The 20,278-nt window shown below is 41.5% G+C and overlaps 1 protein-coding gene across 1 annotated transcript in view; it reads right to left on the bottom strand.

The window, feature by feature from the left end:
- Positions 1-9,538: 9,538 nt before the first annotated feature.
- The window catches only part of CYBB (cytochrome b-245 beta chain), a gene marked incomplete at its 5' end in the record, with an annotated part of 34,658 nt that continues 23,918 nt past the window's right edge, over positions 9,539-20,278 (bottom strand). The window contains 5 exons of the mRNA XM_080795483.1: positions 9,539-11,777; positions 13,134-13,258; positions 15,905-16,051; positions 17,221-17,383; positions 18,504-18,757. Coding sequence (XP_080651609.1) covers positions 11,651-11,777; positions 13,134-13,258; positions 15,905-16,051; positions 17,221-17,383; positions 18,504-18,757 — 816 coding nt within the window. The 3' untranslated portion in view covers positions 9,539-11,650. The remainder of the gene's footprint in view (positions 11,778-13,133; positions 13,259-15,904; positions 16,052-17,220; positions 17,384-18,503; positions 18,758-20,278) is intronic.

The raw sequence follows: 20,278 nt of genomic DNA, 5'->3' as shown, positions 1-20,278 counted from the left end.
CCTCCAGCTTTGCAGGCGTACACCCCCAGCCTGAACCTGTCACCAGCAGTCACAGGGGAGCACAGCACTAGTCAGGTCCTCTGCAGCTGCTAGTGACCCCAGGCTTAGCCTGGCCCTTGCCACCTGCCCCGGTGTCCATCACTACACCTTTGCCTGCAACTGGCCCCAGCCACCACGAAGCCCCTGCAGCTGGCCCCCATAGTTAAGTGTATGCATACCACCAGCTCCCTACCTGCCTACCCTGATCCTTAACTACTAGACCTGGAGGCGCTAGTTAGGATGCCAACAGCCCCTGCAGCAGCCACTGCAGACTCCTCATAGTGCCCACAAGGACCACATAGTTATTGATGCTGTGGGTCCCAGTGGCCTGAGCCAAAGAGACAGCACACTTCCCCAGACCTGGTGCTGCCACACACCCCCACATGTGGCACCTTGCACCACTAGAGCCAGTGGATTACAACAGGATCCAAAGTACCCCCAACCAGAGGTAAAAGATTTCCCTTACTGAACCCAATCCATAAGGTCTGAGAAAGCTGATTGCTTTTTCAAATGTGTAGACACCAGTGCAAAGCTATAGGGATCATGAAGAATCAGGGAAACATGACACCACAAAGGAATACAATAAAACCCCAGCACCTGGCCCCAGAAATGGAGATCCAGGAATTGCCTGACAAATAATTCAGAGTAATTATTCTACAGATGCTCCTCAGATCGCTACAAGAGAACTCAGATAAACAACTTAATATCAGGAAAACAATACAAGAACAAAATGAAGAGCACTACAAAGAGATTTAAAAAAAAAATAAAAAAAGAACCAAACAGAAATTTTGGAGCTGAAGAATACAATGACTGACTCGAAGCATCCAATTGAGAGCTTCAACAGCAGACTTGAGCAAGCAGAAGAATCAGTGAGTTAGACGATAAATCAATTGAAATTATCTAGTCACGGAGCAAAAAAGAAAAAAAAAGAGTGAAAAATAATGAAGAAAACCTAGGTAAGTTATAGGACACCATAAAAAGAAATAGCGTGTACATCACTGAAGCTTCCGAAGGGAAAGAGATGGGGAAAGGGATAGGAAGCTTATTTAAAGAAATAATGGCTGAGAATTTCTCAACTCTTGGAAGAGTTGAACATCCAAGTTCATGAAGCTAATAGGTCACTTAAAATTTTAATCCAAAACAATTTTCTTCAGGACACATAATAACAAAACCGCCTAAAACAAAAAACAATAAGAGGATTTTAAAAGCAGCGAGAGAGAGATAGAGAGAAAAAAAAAAACTATCTTATACAAGGAAACCCCCATAAGGCTATTAGCTGATTTCTCAACAGAGACCTTACAGGCCAGGAGAGAATGGGATGTTATATTCAAATTGCTGAAAGAAAGTGCAGACCAAGAATACTTTACCCAGCAACACTCCTTTTTCAGAACTGAAGGCAAAATAAGGACTTTCCCTAATAAGCGAAGCCAAAGGAATTCCTCTTCAATAAATCTGCCCTACAAGAAATGCTGAAAAGAATTCTTCAAGCTGAAACAAGATGATGCTGATTAGCAACATGTAAACATGTGAAAATGTACAACACACTGGTAAAGGTAAGCACAGAGTCAGGTATAGAATCCTCCAATACTATAGTATAGTGATGTGTTGTTAACTACTTAACTCTAGTGTAAAGATTAAAGGAAAAGATGTACTAAAAATAGCTATAACTTCAACAATTTGTTAATGATTGCACAACATGAAAAGATACAAATGATGACATCAGAAACAAAAGGGAGAATAAAGGCATACAGTTTTTGTATGTGATCAAAATTAATTCTTATCAGTATAAAATAGACTGATATATGTATATATGATGTTTTATGTAAGCCTCATGAGATTCACAAAGCAAAAATGTACAATGCATACAAAAAAGATAAGGAGAAGGAAATCAAACCATAGCACTGTGGAAAATCAATAATTTATAAAGGAAGACAGTAAGAAAGGAGGCAAAGAAAAATGGAACTACAAAATGGCTGGAAAACAATTTCAAAGATGGCATTAGTACATCCTCACCTATCAATAATTATTCTAAATGTTAGTGGATTGAATTCTCCAATCAAAAGGCAGAGTAGCACTGGGTATTTACCCTAAAGATATACATGTAGTGATCTGAAGGGGCACATGCACCCCAATGTTTATAGCAGCAATGTCCACAATAGCCAAACTATGGAAGGAACCTAGATGTCCATCAACAGATGAATGGATAAAGAAGATGTGGTATATATATACAACGGAATACTATGCAGCCATCAAAAGAAATGAAATCTTGCCATTTGCGACAACGTGGATGGAACTAGAGGGTATTATGCTTAGCGAAATAAGTCAATCAGAGAAAGACAACTATCATATGATCTCCCTGGTATGAGGAAGTGCAGATGCAATGTGGGGGGCTTGGGGGGTAGGAAAAGAATAAATGAAACAAGATGGGATCAGGAGGGAGACAAACCATAAGAGACTCTTAATCTTACAAAACAAACTGAGGGTTGCCGGGGGGAGGGGGGTAGGGAGAGGGTGGTTGTGTTATGGACATTGGGGAGAGTATGTGATATGGTGAGTGCTGTGAAGTGTATAAGCCTGGCGATTCACAGACCTGTACCCCTGGGGCTAATAATACATTATATGTTTATTAAAAATTTTTTAAAAAGGCAGAGTGGCTAGATGGATAAAAAATAAGATCCCAACTATATGCTACCTACAAGAACTCTTCAGGTTTAAGAACACACATAGGCTGAAAGAGATGGCAAATATATTCCACACAATTGGAAACCAAAAGAAAACAGAGGTAGCTATACTTATATCAGAAAAAAAGACTTAACACCAAAAATGGTAATAACAGACAAAGATGGTCATATAATAATAAATGGATCAATTAGTCAAGAACATATAATAATCATAAATATATATGCACCCAACATTGGAGTTTCCAAATTTATTAAGCAAATGCTAACAGATCTGAAATATAAAATACAATAATACAATAATAGTAGGAGACTTCAATACCCTACTCTCAACAATGGATAGACCATCCAAAAAGAAAATCAAGGAAATGTTGGATTTGAACCATACTTTAGACCAAATGGAAATAACAGACACATACAGAACACTCCATCCAAAAGCAGCAGAATAAATATTCTTCTCAAATGCACACAAAACATTCTCAAGCATAGATCAAATGATAGGTCATAAAACAAGTCTCAGCAAATTTAAGGAGATTTAAATCCTAAGTGTCTTTTCTGACCACAATGGTACAAAACTAGAAATCAATAGCAGGAGGAAACTGGAAAAATTACAAATATGTGGACATTAAGCAAGTACACCTGAATAACCAATGGGCCAAAGAAATCAAAGGTAAACCAAGAAATATCCAAGAAAAAATATCCAAGAAATATCCAAGAGACAAAAATGGAAGCCCAACATGTCAAAACCTATGGGATGCTGCAAAAGCAGTTCTAAGAGGGAAATTTATAGCAATAAATGCCTACAGAAACAACTAAAATAAGCAGTTTCACTTCAATTCTCAAGGAACTAGAAATAGAAAAACAAACTAAGCCCAAAGTTAGCAGAAGGGAGGAATTGAAGACCAGAGCAAAAACAAATAAAACAAATAGCAGAGAAATAACGAAAGATCAATGAAACTAAGAGCTAGTATTTTTTGTAAAGATAAACAAAATTGACAAAAGCTTAGCTAGTCTAACTCAGAATAAAAGAGATGTGACATAAATAAATGAAATCATAAATGAAAAAGACATTACAACTTATACCACGGAAATACAAAGGATCACGAGAGAATACTATGAATAATTATACACCAAAAAACTGGATAACCTAGAGAAATGGATAAATTCCTAGAAGCATACACTCTGCCAAAACTGAATCATGAAGAAATACAAATCTGAAGAAACCAAAAAAAGAGTGAGGAGATTGAATCAGTAATCAAAAATCTCCCAACACAGAAAACTCTAGGACCAAACATTTACAGAAGAATTAACCCTGGGTTTCCTGGGTGGCTCAATCCTTTGAGTGTCTGACTCTTGGTTTTGGCTCAGATCGTGATATGAGCATCTTGAGATCAAGGCCTGAGTCTGGCTTCCAGTTCGGTAGGGAGTCTGCTTGAAGATTCTCTTCCTCTGCCCCTCCCTCTGCTTGTGCATGAACGTTCTCCCCTCCCAATAAATAAATAAATTGTAAAAAAAAAAAAAAGAATTAACCCAATCCTTCCCAAACTCTTCCAAAAAACTGGGGAGAAGGGAACACTCCCAAATTCATTTTACAAAGTCGGCCTTACCATGATACCAAGGCCAGATAAGGACATCACAAGAAAAATAAAATTATAGCCTAACTCTAATGAACACAGATGCAAAAATTCTCAACAAAATACTAACAAACCAAATTCAACAGCACTTGAAAAGGATCATACACCCTGATCAAGTGGGATTTGTCTCTGAGATTCAAAGATTATTGTACATACACGAATCAATAAGTGTAATCTACCACATTAATAGAAAAATAAAAATCATATGACCATCTCAATAGATGTAGAAAAAGCATTTGACAAAATAAAAAACCCTCTCATGATAAAAATGTTCACAAATTGGGTATACAATGAAGACACCTCAGCAAGGATGCCTACTCTCTTCACTTCTATTCAACATATTACTGGAAGTCCCAGCCAGAACAATCAAGCAAGAAAAGTAAATAAAAGACATCCAAATAGTAAAAGGAAAAGTGAAGTTGTCTTTGTTTGTAGATGATACAGTCTTGCATGAGACAATTGTCAAGACTCCACCAAAACACTGCTAGAACTAACCAACAAATTCAGTACACTTGCAGGATACAAAAATCAACATCCAGGAGACGGTTGTGTTTCTATACACTAACAACAAGACATCTGAAAAAGAGTGCAGCATGCTGCAGAGGGATGGCGGTTGGTCTGCGGTGGGTTCAGGCCCCTGGTTGGTTGGTGGCTTCTGAGCTCTGCTCTCCCCACTGAGCTGCTGTCTGGTGAAGAGGAAAACACGGCGCTCTGGGTCACCAGGAACACAAAAGTTAATGTTGAAAATAAGGCAAAGATCAGTATGGCAGGCGCAAATCGCGTGCCTCTGGCCATGACTGCTGCCTCCAAGCCCGGGCTGAGGCCCAGAACAGCTCTTGGAGACATTGGTCACAAACTCAATGACCAACCACAGGTCAGTTTGCCTCTGAAAGAGGAAGCAAAAACTTTGGTTCCTGGAAAAGTTATTCCTAAAAAAAAAAAAAAAAAAAAAACCTAAACCTCCGGAAAAGGCACCCGAGCCTGTGTCAGAACCAGAGCCAGAACCTGAGCCCGTTAAAGAAGAAAAACTTTCGCCTGAGCTGATTTTGGTTGGTACTCCCTCTCCAAGCCCAGTGGAAACTTCTGGATGTGCTCCCTGCAGAAGAATCTCTGTGTCAGGCATTCTCCGATGTAATTCTTTGCAGTGAGTGATGTGGATACAGAAGACGGAGCTGATCCAAAGCTTCGTAGTGAATTATGTGAAAGATGTTTATGCTGATCTGAGACAACTTGAGGAAGAGCAAGCAGTCAGACCAGCACTGAAAGTTCTCGATAATGGTGAATGGACACCAACTCTACAGCATTATCTGTCATACACTGAAGAATCTCTTCTAACTGTTAGGCAACACCCGGCTAATGGTATGGTCATGGTGAATCGTGGGCTTAGAAAGCACGTGACTATCAAGAACAAGTATGCCACGTCTAAGCATGCTAAGATTGGCACTCTGGCACAGCTAAATTCTGCACTAGTTCAAGGTCTAGCCAAGGCTGCGGCAAAGGTGTAACTGTAAACATGAGTTGGAGAACTATAATAACTGCAAATAAAATTGGCACCATCTGCCATCTCTACATTATATGTTACCTTTACTTACGTTTAATAAAGTTTGTGGTTCTTTTTACTTCTTATAACTTAAAAAAAAACCTAAAAAAGAAATAAACAATCCCATACATGATAGCATCAAAAATAATAAAATACTTAGGAATAAATTTAACCAAGGTGATAAAATATCTGTACACTGACAACTACAAGAATTGGATCAAAGAAAATGAAAAAGATAAAAACAAATGGAAAGATATTTCATATTCTGCAAAAAGAGAATTAATATCATTAAAATGTCCATATTACCCAAAACCATCTATATATTCAACGCAATCCCTATCAAAATGGCAATGACATTTTTCATAGAAATAGAATAAACTATTCTTAAATTTGTATGGAGCCACAAAAGACCCTGAATGGCCAAAGCAATCCTAAGGAAGAACAAAGCCAGAGGCAAACTATACTACAAAGTTATAGTAATCAAAACAGTATGGTGCTGGCATAAAAACAGACACATGGACCAATGGAACCAAACTGAGAGTCCAGAGATAGATCCCCCACATATGTGCTCAACTAATATTTGGCAAGGGAGCCAAGACTACTTAATAAGGGGAAAAGATAGTCTCTTCAATAAGTGGTGCTAGAAAAACTGGATAACCTCATGAGAAGAATGAAATTCTTCTATATTACACTACTCACAAAGATGAACTTGTAATGGATTAAAGACTTAAACATAAGGTCTGAAACTATAAAACTCCCACAGGAAAACATGAGAAGAAAACTCCTTGCCAATGGTCTTGGCAGTGATTCCCCGGATATGACACCAAAACCACAAACAATGAAAGCAAAAATTAATTAGTAGGACAGACTGCAAACCAAAAAGCTTCTGCACAGTGAAGCAAACAACAAACAACATGAAAAGGCAACCTACTGAATGGGGTAAAATGTTTGCAAATACATTGGATAAGGGGTTAATATCCAAAACATATAAAGAACTCTTACAACTCAGTAGCAAAATCAAGTAATCCAATTAAAAATTGGGCAGAGGGGGGCACCTGGGTGGCTCAGTGGGTTAAGCCGCTGCCTTCGGCTCAGGTCATGATCTCCGGTCCTGGGATCGAGCCCCGCATGGGCTCTTTGCTCAGCAGGGAGTCTGTTTCTCTCTCTCTCTCTCTCTCTCTCTCTCTCCCTCTCTCTGCCTGCCTCTCTGCCTACTTGTGATCTTTCTCTATCAAATAAATAAAATAAAAATATAAAAAAAAAAAAAAATTGGGCAGAGGAATTATGTAGACAGCTTTCCAAGGAAGACATACAAATGGCCAACAGGTCCATGAAAAGGTACCCAACATCACTCATCATCAGGGAAATGCAAATCAAAACCACAATGAGCTACCATCTCCCACCTGTTAGAATAGCTAGTATCAAAAAGATAAGAGATAACAAGTGTTGGCAAGAATGTAAAGAAAAGGGACCCCTTGTGCAGTATTGGCGGAAATATAAATTGGTGCAGCCACTATAAAAACAACATGTAGGTTCCTTGAAAAGTTAAAACTAAAACTAGAACTATCTTACAATCCAGTAATCCCACTTCTGGGTATATATGGAAAAGACTTGGAATTAGTATCTCATAGGGATACCTGCACTCCCATGTTCCCTGCAGCATTATTTCACAAGAGCCAAGATGTGGAACAACCTAAGTGCCCCGCAACAGGTGGATGGATAAAGAAGATGATATATAAATATAAAACAAAATACTACTCAGCCATGTAAAAGAAGGAAATTCTGCCATTTGCGGCAACTTGGATGAAACTTGAGGGCATAATGCTAAGTGAACTAAGTCCAACAAAGACAGACAAATACTGTGTGATCTCACATGTATGTGGAATCTATCAAAGTTGAACTCAGGGAAACAGAGTAATGCGGTGGCTACCGGATGCGGGAGTGTGGAAGACATTGAGAGCTATTGGTCAAAGTATACAGATTTACAGTTACGAGCTGAACAAGTTCTGGGGATCTAAGGTACGGAATGGGATTATGGCTAACCATACTGTATTATATACTTGAATGTTGCTAAGAGACTAAACCTTAAATGTTCTCACCCCAAACATCAATGGTAATTAGGTGGTGGGACAGAGGTGTTAAGCTAATGATATGGTGGTAATCATTTTGCAAAATATGAACGTATTAAATCAACCCTTTGAACATCGTACGGATTACTGAGGTTTAAGAATCCAGCTCTTTTGTAACCAACGTTATAAGAATTGATTCAGTGAAATTTCATTAGTGTATGCTAAAATGTCTGGGTAAAAGGCTGTTGGAGAAAATGAGATTCATATGGTCATGGAGTACTCCCCAAATGTGACTTACTAGTTACAAAAGTAAAATGAAACTTTTACATATATAACAGAGAAATCTGGTGATCAAACTTAGTATCACCAAAAACAGGACAAACTGAGAGTACTTACCCCCTAATGCAACGCATTGAGGATACAAAGTCACCTGTACATAGATGACAGAGTAAATGACAGTTCTGTATCAGTGTTAAATTTCTTGGATTTGTTCATTGCCTTGTGGTTATATAGGTAAAAGTTGTTCTTTGGAAAAACATCATTTGGTGAATTATCATGTTGTAATGCTTTAAATATCTTCCAATTTTATTGGTCAATTATATCTCATTGAAGCTGAAGAAATATTATAAATAAATATAAATAAATAAAAGTAAAAATAAGCATGGACTGGGTTAGCTAGCATTTCTAAACTAAGAGACAAAATATCTTTTTTATAGATTTTATTCATTCGTTTGAGAGAGACAGACAGACTGAGCACAAACAGGGGGAGAGGCAGAGGGACAGGCACCAATCCTCCAGCATAAACCGGAGGATTATACCACCGCTGTTACCCGGTGAGAGTGCATAACCTGTACCCAGCACAACAGCTTTGAAAATATCCTTGGTTACTCACACTTTGGTGAATCTGCTCATGTGGTAGAAAGAACATGGACTTTTTCACCAGAAAGGTGTGCATTAATGTTGACACAGCTCTACAGTAGTTGTGAGATGGCTTGTGCCTATCATTTGTTTGGCTTAGATGAGGACGTTTTGCTAAATGTTAGCTAATTGTCTTACAGACATTTGTTTCGGGTGCTGGCCTCTCCCCCTGTGGCAGCTCTTGCTGACCCCCCAGAAGAATGCATGCCCACACATCTACCCATTTCCCAGACCGTGCAGATCCTAACTGATGACTCATTCCGAACAATGGCCAAGACAGAACCGTGAGCGTACGTGTATATTCACAGTCTGATTTGCCGACACCTAACTGCAAAGTTAGAGCCTACAAAACGAGTGGAAGTGAAAGAAAGAGGTCTCATACTAGATCTTCTTTGCCTCTGAGATTCTGTCCACAACGTGAGGTGACACTCTTGTCTCCTCCCAGTGCCGTGAGGGTCACCAGGCCATGAGCACCAAACTCGGTACTTAGTTTTCCCCTCCCAGCCCCTAAACAGTGACACGTTTGGCCCATCACATGCAAAAACACAGAGAATCTCAGCCCCACTGGGGCAGAGCCCATCTCTGCTGTGTGAATCCACCCTTTTAATACTAAGAAGATCAATAACACAGACATCAAGAGAGCTCATTCATTTTAACAGTCGAGCACAACTTTATTAATTCTTCCTAGGAATCATCTCCCCGGGCCCTGCCCACCCCCCACTATCCAAATACAACAGCTACAAGTATTCAAATTTCATAAATGCAATATTGCAAAAGCAGGGGAACTAAGAAAAGCCTTCATAGTGCTGAGATAAAAACAATGCTTAATCATGCTCTCAGTACCTGTTACTAAATGCTAAGTACTAGAAACCGGAAGAGATCTGCGGGCAGCTGGCAGCTGGCGGCTTGGGAGAAGGATGGAGTGATGACAAGCACTTTTACACTCATTTTTTCATCACATTAGCAGGGTAACACAGGACAGCGCTCTCTGTTCTGGTAACTCTGTTGGTATCCAGGTTTAAATCAAACAAACAAACAAACAAACAAACAAAAAAACCCTGGAGACACACTTTCAGAGCAATGAATGGACCACGGAGGGTAGAGAGGGCCAAGGTTCTCAGACGCCTAGAACTGTGGTTCCCCCTCTTGATCTCATTCTGGTGGAAAGAACTGAGTCTGTGAGGACCAGAGCCTGTGTCAGAGTAATAGCACAATGAAAATTTGCTGAATGAATGAACTGATACCTGGCTGCAGTGTGAACAGGCCATACCTAAGTTTCTCTGAGTAAAAGCTTCGCTGGGACGTTTTGGGGAGGCAACATGTCCACGGCAAGCCTGACTTGTCAGGACGGACCTGCAGTGACCTGCACATCCTGGGAGTTTACCCAAAGGAACAACCAAGTTCTTACTATTGTATCCTGGTCGTCTGAATATGCCCACCCAGCATCAAAATTTGCAGCCAGAATCTCAGGTTCAATACCACATGCTCATTTTATGTTGATTACTGTGGAATCTGGGGTGGAAAGTGACTAGTGTGAGACACACCCCACCTCTCCCAGTCCCTTTTGTCTTTTTCACTTTCAATCACTCTCCTCCTGTTCTCTTTCTCCCCTGTCCTCCCCTTTTCTCCTAACCCAGTCTTGTGCCCTTCCCCCAGCTTTCTTCTTTCTTCCTCATTACCAAGGTTAAGTAGTTCTAAATATCTGTGGCTCCACAGGGTGGGGCAAGTAAAGCTATTTTTAGTTTCCAGAAATAAGAGCAGTTCCAAGAAAAACAAAAAACAAAAAACCCTGTTCCTGGCCACACAAACAGTGATTTAGAGACTCTCTTGAACTCATGCATATCTAGAACATTCTACTGGGTGTGAATTCAACACACAGTAAGCTGGGGATTTTGGCTTCCAGGACATAAATTTGATGATGATGATGATGATGATGAAGATGATGTAAAAATAAACCAGTATTCACACAAGTAAGAGCCATTTTGTGTGTGTATTTAAATAAAACAAAGGGTAGGTGCTATTTTAAAGCAGCTGGGCATATCGGATACATCTTTGGCACAATTCTTAGTTTGAGACTTTAAATTATTTCAACTCGGGCCTTATATGGTTCTAAATGTCTTTTCCTTCATTCATTCATTCAGTAAACTTTCACTGAGTATCCACTCTGCCAGACATCCTTGTAAATGCTCCGATGGCCATCCTGTCACTCTTAAGTGTTCAATCCTTCTTGGCATATATTATCTCCTAAACATTTGGAAGATTTCATTCACTATGATGTCAATGATTACAAAGATAACACAAGATGGAAAATGAATGGCCACTCCCTCAATTATTGCTTCTTTTGGGGAGTACATGAGCCTATCTCCAGGTGGCCTGGTATCCCAGAAAGACCCCCAAACCTGGGGCTGCGTGGACTAGATGTGGTCCACGCTTCAGAATCTTTGGGAAGTTACTTCCCCATTTTGAGTCCCTATTTTTTTTTAAATCCTAAACACTGAGTCCAGGAACCCTTGCCCTACCTTTCTCTGCCATTATTGTGAGTGAGACATGAAATCAAGTTTGTAAAAGTGCTCTGAAAACCATAAAGCCCCATACGAATGTGAATTATCACTATCAAACAATCTTTAACATTCCTTTCAGGGAAAACCTTCCCCTTACAGCTTCATTTTCTCTCTTTTTTTAAGGGTGGGGGGGCACTTACATGATCAACTAGCATTATTGGGTTAGGTACTTGGCGGCATAACCCACACTGATCTCACGGGAAGACAGCAGTTAGAAGTTTTCCTTGTTGAAAATGAAATGCACTCCCCGGGGGCCAGACTCAGAGTTGGAGATGCACTGTTTACTGAGGGTTTCAGCTAAGGCTTCAGGTCCGCAGAGGAAAACTCCTATTCTGGTACTTCGGGGGGAAAGAAAGGAAAAAGAAAACAGTGTCAGGCTTTCGGATGAGACAGACTACAAAGCACGTGAGGGCATTTCCTCTTGATTTTAGGCTCTAGGGCAGAGTCTCCCCTGCTCCTTTGTCTTTTCCTGTATGGGCAGTGTTCAGATTACTCTGTGCAAGAGTGTGGTTCAGCCCTGTTTGTGGGGACAGCTGCAAAAGGCTGTTGACTTCCCTGGAAAGAGCCCTCAAGGAGAGTTCATAGAAACCTCTGCTGCAGAAAAAAATGGTGGCGAAGTGGTGTTTGTGGACTGGTTCCCTTCAGGGCTCTATAACGACTCTGCCAACAGCTGGGTGCGGCTTTATCCTTCTCTGTTTTAGACTCTAAAGTCTAGTTCCTCAAGGTGTGGTCCCAGACCAGTAGCTTCCTAGTCAGCTTTTTAAGAATGTAGATTCTCAGGGTGCCTGGGTGGCTCAGTGGGTTAAGCGTCTGCCTTCAGCTCAGGTCATGATCTCAGGGTCCTGGGATCGAGCCCCACTCGGTGGGGAGTCTGTTTCTCCCTCTCCCTCTGTCCTTCCCTCTGCTCATGCTCTCTCTCTCTCTCTTTCTCTCTCTCCCCCGCTTTGTGTGTCAAATAAATAAATAAAATCTTTAAAAAAAAGAATGTAGAATCTCATGTCCCACCCCGGACCCACTCAGTCAGCATCTGCCTTGTGAAAAGATCCCCAAGTGATTCATATACTCATTAAAGGATAAAAAGCAAAGGTGTGAAGGGTGTATTTGTGGTGATTTCTTGAGTTTATCATGTGTTCTCGCAAGATAGAGGATCTCCTCAAACTTCCAGAATGGGTACAGCTTTAATGAAGGCAGAAAGGACTTTAGGATGTCTGGCAACTTATGATTTTAGACCCCAAAACTAAAACTGAAAGTGGGCACCATATCTCCTTAATGATAAAAGTCTAAATCATATTGAATCAAAAGAAGTAGATACACCAGAGACATTTAGGAGCCAAAAGAAAAGAGCTAAGTTATGGCCTCACTTGGGAGGAACAGGGTTCAGAAAGGCAGACGTAAGTCCTCCCCCCAGCATCTTTGTTTATAATAAGTAATTATTATAATTACTTATTATAATTATAATCCAGGTAAATTTGATAATTATTATAATTACTTATAATTATTTATTATAATTCTAATCCAGGTAATTTTGGTGTGCTCTAAAGCCTCCCGTGTAAAGTCATATGTATCTGGAAACTTTTATTGGGTGTGAATGCAGTAATCTAGGTATTTTAGTTTTCAGAATATACAAATCTAGCTGTGTTTGGGAGCTCCCTCTTTCGGTGAGAGCAAATGGGCTGGATCACTCAACTCCTTACTTTGGGTGTTGACTTGCGATTGTCTTGAATTCATTATCCCAGTTGGGTCGTCCATACAAGGTCTTTTGTTTCAGGCCTGTGATCACATCTTTCTCCTCGTCATGGTGCACAGCAAAGTGATCGGCCTGTGGGAAAAGGACATGAATTCACAAAAAAGAGACAGGCTGTAAGGAAAACACAGCTATATTTACGTATCTCACAAGCCAAGTTCTCACTACCCATTCTAACCATATATATATTTGAGGGCTAGAAGGTACACAAAGATGAACAAACTGGATCTCCTCAGGGAATTTACAGTCTAGAAAGGCAGACCTTGACGTGTGAGCATGAATAATCCTTTTTGCAGAACAGGGTATCACGAGTGCCATGGGAGAGGTACAAATATCTCAGTGAGAGCGAAGGAGGGAGGTGGGATGGGATGGATATTGGAAGACGAGGTTGGCAGCACTTGGCATCGGGCATTGAAGGTGTGGGTAGGATTTAAATTCTGACTGTTTTTCTCCCTGTTCTACATGTGACTTTCTCTCTTGACCCTAATAGACTCCCACTCCTTTAGGAGAATTGCTAAGACTAAAACAACCACAGACTAAAATGCACTCATATCTTGGCAACATAATGAGACAACAAATCAAGCCTAAAGCTATTGTGTGTGTGTGTGTGTGTGTGTGTGTGTGCGTGTGTGTGTGTGTGTACATAGTCACCTGTTGTTTTCTGCTACCATTCTAGGGGGTCTCAGTTTGAACAACAGATAGTTTTCATAAAAGGGGTTAATTACATTTATTTAAAACTTGAATCAGATTTTAAATTCACCGGACAGGGGATGGTTGATGGGGATGGAGGAGGTTAAGAAGGGTGACCACTGCGGTTTAATAATCCTGTAGGGACTAATTTTGTAAAGCAAAACAGTTATTTTGCAATGCAAATAGATTTCTCATCTAAAAAACCGTGTCTGGTTTTTTAAATAATAAAACTGCAAAGTAATTTATAAATTATAGATTTTTTCCCCTGGGTTTCATTTTTTATCAAATATTTGCTGTTTTGTTTTGTTTTTAAATTGCAGAAGTGGCATTCGAAATCCTTTTTTCTTGGGGCGCCTGGGTGGCTCAGTGGGTTGAGCCGCTGCCTTCGGCTCAGGTCATGATCTCGGGGTCCTGGGATCGAGTTCCGCATCGGGCTCTCTGCTCAGCAGGGAGCCTGCTTCCCCCGCCGCCTACCTCTTTGCCTACTTGTGATCTCTATCAAATAAATAAATAAAATCTTTAAAAAAAAATCCTTTTTTCTGGAGCAACAATGTTCACGGTCATGTGTTCCCAGATCTACAATTGCAACAAGACTCTTCTAAGACTTGGAGGATCGATGATAAACAATATGCCAAAACCCAAATGAAGGGTCAGTTTTCACAATCCAAGGTGCTTGTGAAAGTTGCCCAGGAGGCAGGAGGCAATGTGTGGCTATGGCCACCTTTCTCCCTGACACCAGCCAGGGACAGGCAGAGACTCTTGTCTGAGCTCCTTATGCAGGGTGAGCTCATGCTGCTTCTGCTGCTTCCAGGCCAAGTCATTGATGTTTGCTTATTTAGAAAGATTTTAGGGGCACCTGGGTAGCTCAGTCAGTTAAGCGTCCGCCTTCGGCTCAGGTCATGACTCCAGGGTTCTGGGATAGAGTCCCGCATCAGGCTCCCCGCTTGGCAGGGAGTCTGCTTCTCCTTCTACGTCTCCCTTTGGGTTGTGCTCTCTATCTCAAATAAATAAATAAAATCTTAAAAAAAAAAAAGAAAGATTTTACCCCCTAGGATTCATTAACTTGTTTCAGGGTTTCTCAATTTCAGCACTTTTGACATGTGAGACCAGATAATTCTTTGTTGTGGGTGAGCTGTCTTATAAATTGTAGAAAGTTTTCATTGTTAACATGGGAGCTACACACACACACACACACACATACATATATAATGTGTTATGTTTTATGCATTATATATTACACACACATATACAGACATACATGCTATATACATATGCACACATATATCATCTTCATTAAATATATTTTGATTTATTGATAAATGATAATCATGAACTAGTAGGAGTTGCTAAGAGTGCAGGCTCTGGAACATTCTGCCTCTGTCTCTTACTAGCTGGGTGCCCTTGGACAAATGACTTAACCTGTTCTGGGCTTTGCTTTCCTTGTCAGTAAAGTGTGGAGAATAATACTAGCTACTTCATAGGGCTGTTGTAAGGATTGAATTTGACAATCCGTGTAATCACTAATAAAAATACCTAGCACATGGGATATGCTTAATAACTATGAACACTTATTATTACCATTTACTAAATGTATTGTGTGTATAGTAAAATAGACATGAACATAAAATTAAAGGAATATGTCTGTGTGTACAGATATAAAGATAGAGGTAGAGATAGGCATAAAGAGAGGGAGAAAGACAGCTAATATTTTCTTTTCATTACCCTGTGGATCATCTTGTCCAGGTGGTTCGAGACCCTTGGAAGAAGCATGACTCTAAGAAGGTCAAAGTCATGGCTTTTATTTCCTGTGGGCTCCCTAGCTTTGATCTGTTCCACAGATCCCAGCTTCGAATCTAGTCTCAAGAGTCTGAACATGTGCGGACACTGAGTGAGAGCGGACGGGCTGGATCACCCAACTCCATCAACTGTTCTTGGTAGGAACGGAATACGGAACACTCCAGTAACCAAAGGGAAGTCGGTCTGCCCCGGGGAACTGTGGGAAGGATGCGAGAGCTGGGATCTCGCCCTCACCTGAGACTCATCCCATCCCGTGAGATAGATGTTATAGCTGAGGAAGCCGGCATTGTTCCTCTCCTGCATCTGGGTCTCTAGAAGCTGCAGCAAGTCCGCAAACCACTCAAAGGCGTGTGTGTCCCGGCACAGCCAGTAGAAGTATATCTGCAAAAGGCCTCATCAGAATGGACAGACAGGTTTCTACCCCACCCAACCCTGCAACCTTTCCGTGTTTCCCTAGAAACATGGGTTTTCAGAAAGCTCTGGACATCTCACAAGCTAGCTCACATGAACCTGCACAGGCCTTCACCCCATGGGGCAGTAAATACCTTGGTCTCAGAAATGCATGGCTTAGGAAAACAACATCAGCTCAGCGCTTTCCCTCTGGGTCTGCTCTTGGCCACCTCAAATCCCTGGCTTCCTTTGTCCCACCTCTCAGAAAGCCCAACGGGCTCTGGACTAGCTTCACTGCCCGCTAATGCCAGACATTCCTGAGTTCCTCTCGGGGGGGAGGGGGCGGAAGCTGCTCTCCCCATACCTTCTCCATGTAGCAAAGAAAGAAAGGGGAGAATAAAAAGTCACCGTATGCTCGATGTCCCTATTCGAGGTTATCTCTAAAGTGATTTCAGTGACTCACGTTTTATTCAAGATGTCCTTTACTGGGCAACGAAACCAAATTTACATGTGACCAAAAAAATGCCCTGGGAATTTACTCTGAGGAGATACCCGTAAGAAAGTAAGTACAAGTTTCATGAAAGGGTGTGTTTCCTGCCCTCCCCTTGCAAAAAAGAAAAAAAAAAAGGTATTGGGGGACCGGAAAAGGAATCAATCTCAATATCTAATACAGGATGATAGAAAAATGATTCTGTACCCTCTCAATGGAACATAAAGGAATCATTAAAAAGAATCATTATAAAGCCTGTGACAACACTGAAAAAACACTATGTTTTTTTCGAAAAAGCAGACATACTCAATATTCATGACTTTCCAAGAGTATGTAAACACGTGAGAAAATATTGGACGAGAATCCACAAAAAGGATAACCACTACATTAGGGTTGCTAACACTTTCTGTCCCCACTACCTTTCTTCCCAATTTCTTCTAAGGCTCTCCAAATGCAGTATATTACTTGCGATAATAGGCCCGCTTATTTATAAGCACATTTGACTTATCAGACAGCCCTTTTATGAGAAGTCTGTCTCTCTGGAACCACCCGGAACTTGTCTTCACTTCCTTTGGTCTCCGCCAGCGTCTGCCCGGAAGGCTCTCTCTCTCTTCGCTGGGCTGAGTGGGATGATTGTCCCCAGGCCTCCGAACAAAACGAAGGGACTCACCTTTTTGAGTCTCAGGTTGGTGGCGTTGTTGCAGTATTTGTACCAGACAGACTTGAGAATGGATGCAAAGGGTGTGACCCCAATCCCCGCTCCTACTAACATCACCACCTCGTAACTGAACACATCTTCACTGGCTGTGCCGAAGGGCCCGTCCACAGCTATCCTGCAGGGAAGCGTGTGAGGAGGAGGTTAGAGGGTCACCTCGCACTGCAGAGTAGGACGGGGCACAGCTTATGTCACACCAAACTGGGACAATGTATCTATGGGGCACACTCTTCTATGAAATGGCTTTCAACTTGGTGTCAACATTGTGGTTCGAAGTAAGAAGAGGAAGTTTTAGCTAACTGAAAACATGTGGTAACTCTCAGGGGCATTTTCATCTCTCCACCCTTTCACCTACCACCCTCCCCCCCCACACACACATACACACACACCTGTACCTCTTGCCAGGACATCCCACAGTTGAAATTCCTGCTTACATTGCACGCTGAAGTAAAGTGCAAATTTTTAGTCATGGCATCTTGTGAATTTAATATCTTCACTTTTCATTTGTCTATTCATTGAGTCAAGCAACAAGCTTTTCTTGAGCATCTACTAAGTGCCTGGCACCATCTCAGGCACGTGGGAAGAAGGGGGCAAAGTGGATAATATATGGCACTTACCCTCAAGTAACATAGGTCAATTAAATTTTAAGAATATCCTTGATGGGGCACCTGGGTGGCTCAGTTGGTTAAGCAACTGCCTTCAGCTCAGGTCATGATCCCAGGTTCCTAGGATCAAGCCCCATGTCGGGCTCCTTGCTCAGCAGGGAGCCTGCTTCTCCCTCTCACTCTGCCTGCTACTCTGGCCGCTTGTGCACTCTCTCTATCAAATAACTAAAAATAAAAATTTTTAAAATAAATAAATAAAACAAACATATCCTGATGAGATGTGTTCCCTCTATCTTTAAAAAAAAAAAGAATATCTTTGATACACTATAACATCGTTTGTTAGAAAAGTTAATATACCTTGGCCTTGACCCTTACATATTTAAAGGAATTTGGGAATATTCATTACTAATATTTGATTCAAGTATTTTCTATTTCACACAAGATTTATAAGTATATGCTTAAACGCACCACACGCATAAAATGGGGAACACCAAGATAGCTACCTATATTTGTAGAACTTGTGCGTTTGCTCACGCCCCGGAGACAGTGTAGTGAGAGATGGGAAAAGGGGAGCTATCGGGGGACAGTTTTCGTGAACTTGTACACTTCTGTAAATATGCTCTTTGCACTTACTTAGGTAGTTTCCAAGCATCCTGAAACTCCTGCTTATCACAGCCACAAGCATTGAAAAGTCCTTCCGTCCAGTCCCCAACGATCCGAATATGGATGCTGAAGAAGTCTTCCTCAGGGGCGGAGGTCAGTGTGAAAGGGTGCCACTCCAGCCTGGACACCTTGGGGCACTTGACAAAAATGTATTGTCCCACCTCCATCTTGAATCCCTTCTTCTTCATCTGTAGCTCAATGGTTTTGAAAGGGTGAGTGACCACCTACAAAACAAAACATGTCTCTGGGGGGGCGCCTGGGTGGCTCAGTGGGTTAAGGCCTCTTGCCTTTGGCTCAGGTCATGATCTCAGGGTCCTGGGATCGAGCCCCGCATCGGGCTCTCTGCTCAGCAGGGAGCCTGCTTCCTCCTCTCTCTCTCTCTCTCTCTCTCTCTGCCTGCCTCTCTGCCTACTTGTGATCTCTCTCTCTCTGTCAAATAAATAAATAAGATCTTAAAAAAAAAAAGTCTCTGGAAACTACAATTTCCCCCAAATACTTGCCTTTTCAGTGTCCATATGGACAAAAGGCTGAGCTAAGATGCTCCCCCCCCATCCCCTCTTCAAGCCCAAAGAGGCATTTCCTCGAGTGCATGCGTCTCATCTCTCGTGGTTTGTCCTCAGCTGGAGCCCATGGCCTGCCAACTCCCAGACATCTTCCCAACCCACTCCCTGGAGGATCCACTGAGGCTGCAGCTGCAACCGACTGAGAGTCATTCATTTCCTCCCCAAGCCTGGCCATCTTTCCTTTTACAGGTTCATCTCCTCAGAACACGCCTCCATCAACCCTCTGTCTGCAACTCTCTGTCTCCAAGTCTTTGCCAGGGAGTCCGGCCTAAGACATCAGCCTACTGTGATATTTTTTCTCCAAAAAGTCAAGGCACGTGCTAGAAACAGGAAGAAGAGATGGCTGCCTGCTCAACCTTCCTGTCTCCCCAGGGGACGATCGAGAGCCTTGGCAGCTGGATAGAAGAAGGGGACCCTACTGGCTGGCAATATAGCAACATCCCCCAAACCAAGCCAAATGTACTCGTCTTTGTCCTGAGTCATACCTTGAACTTGTCTGATTGCATGCATTGTGTTTACATCTCTACCTATCTGGGAAGTACACCATCGGTCTATCCCAAATTCAGCTCCCACCCACCCATTGCCATCCTCATTCTCCTTGTGTACAAGGGCTCATGACAGCTTTGTTTGTAACAGCAAACAATTGGAAACAGTTCAAACACCCATCAGCTGGTGAGGTGGTAAATAATTAAAAAAAAAAAAGCAGCCCAATGAAAAGCTGTCATTACAATACAGAGAGCAATACATCGTTTCTGGGACAATTCCTGAGATACCAAGGACTTTCTATGTACAACTAAAAAACAAACCAAGGGACATCAAGGCAAAGAAAAATCAATAGAAACAAAATTGCAGCTCCCTAAATGTTGACTGACAATGTCAAGCTTTTCTTTCTGTGAGTGAGAAGGGGTAAGACAGGAAATCCTTTCAATAAATATTGCCAAGCATTTCCAAAACTTGGGATTTCACTCCATCTTAAATGATTAAGCAGTACCCAACATCCTTTCATCACCAAAACAAAGAATCTTAAAGCTTCATTTTGAAGCCAAAAACTAAAAATGGACAAAAATTATTTTGAAAATGATGTTTACCATGTTGCAATTTTGTATGGTGAGAACATTCTTTTGGCTGCCCCAGGTGAACCTGGGATTAAACGAAATAAAACACACTAGCAGAACTGACACC

This window comes from Martes martes (genome assembly GCF_963455335.1).
Source record: "Martes martes genome assembly, chromosome: X".
Taxonomy (NCBI): Eukaryota; Metazoa; Chordata; class Mammalia; order Carnivora; family Mustelidae; genus Martes; species Martes martes.
The sequence above is the reverse complement of the archived record's forward strand: the minus strand, read 5'-3'. Positions and strand labels throughout refer to the sequence as shown.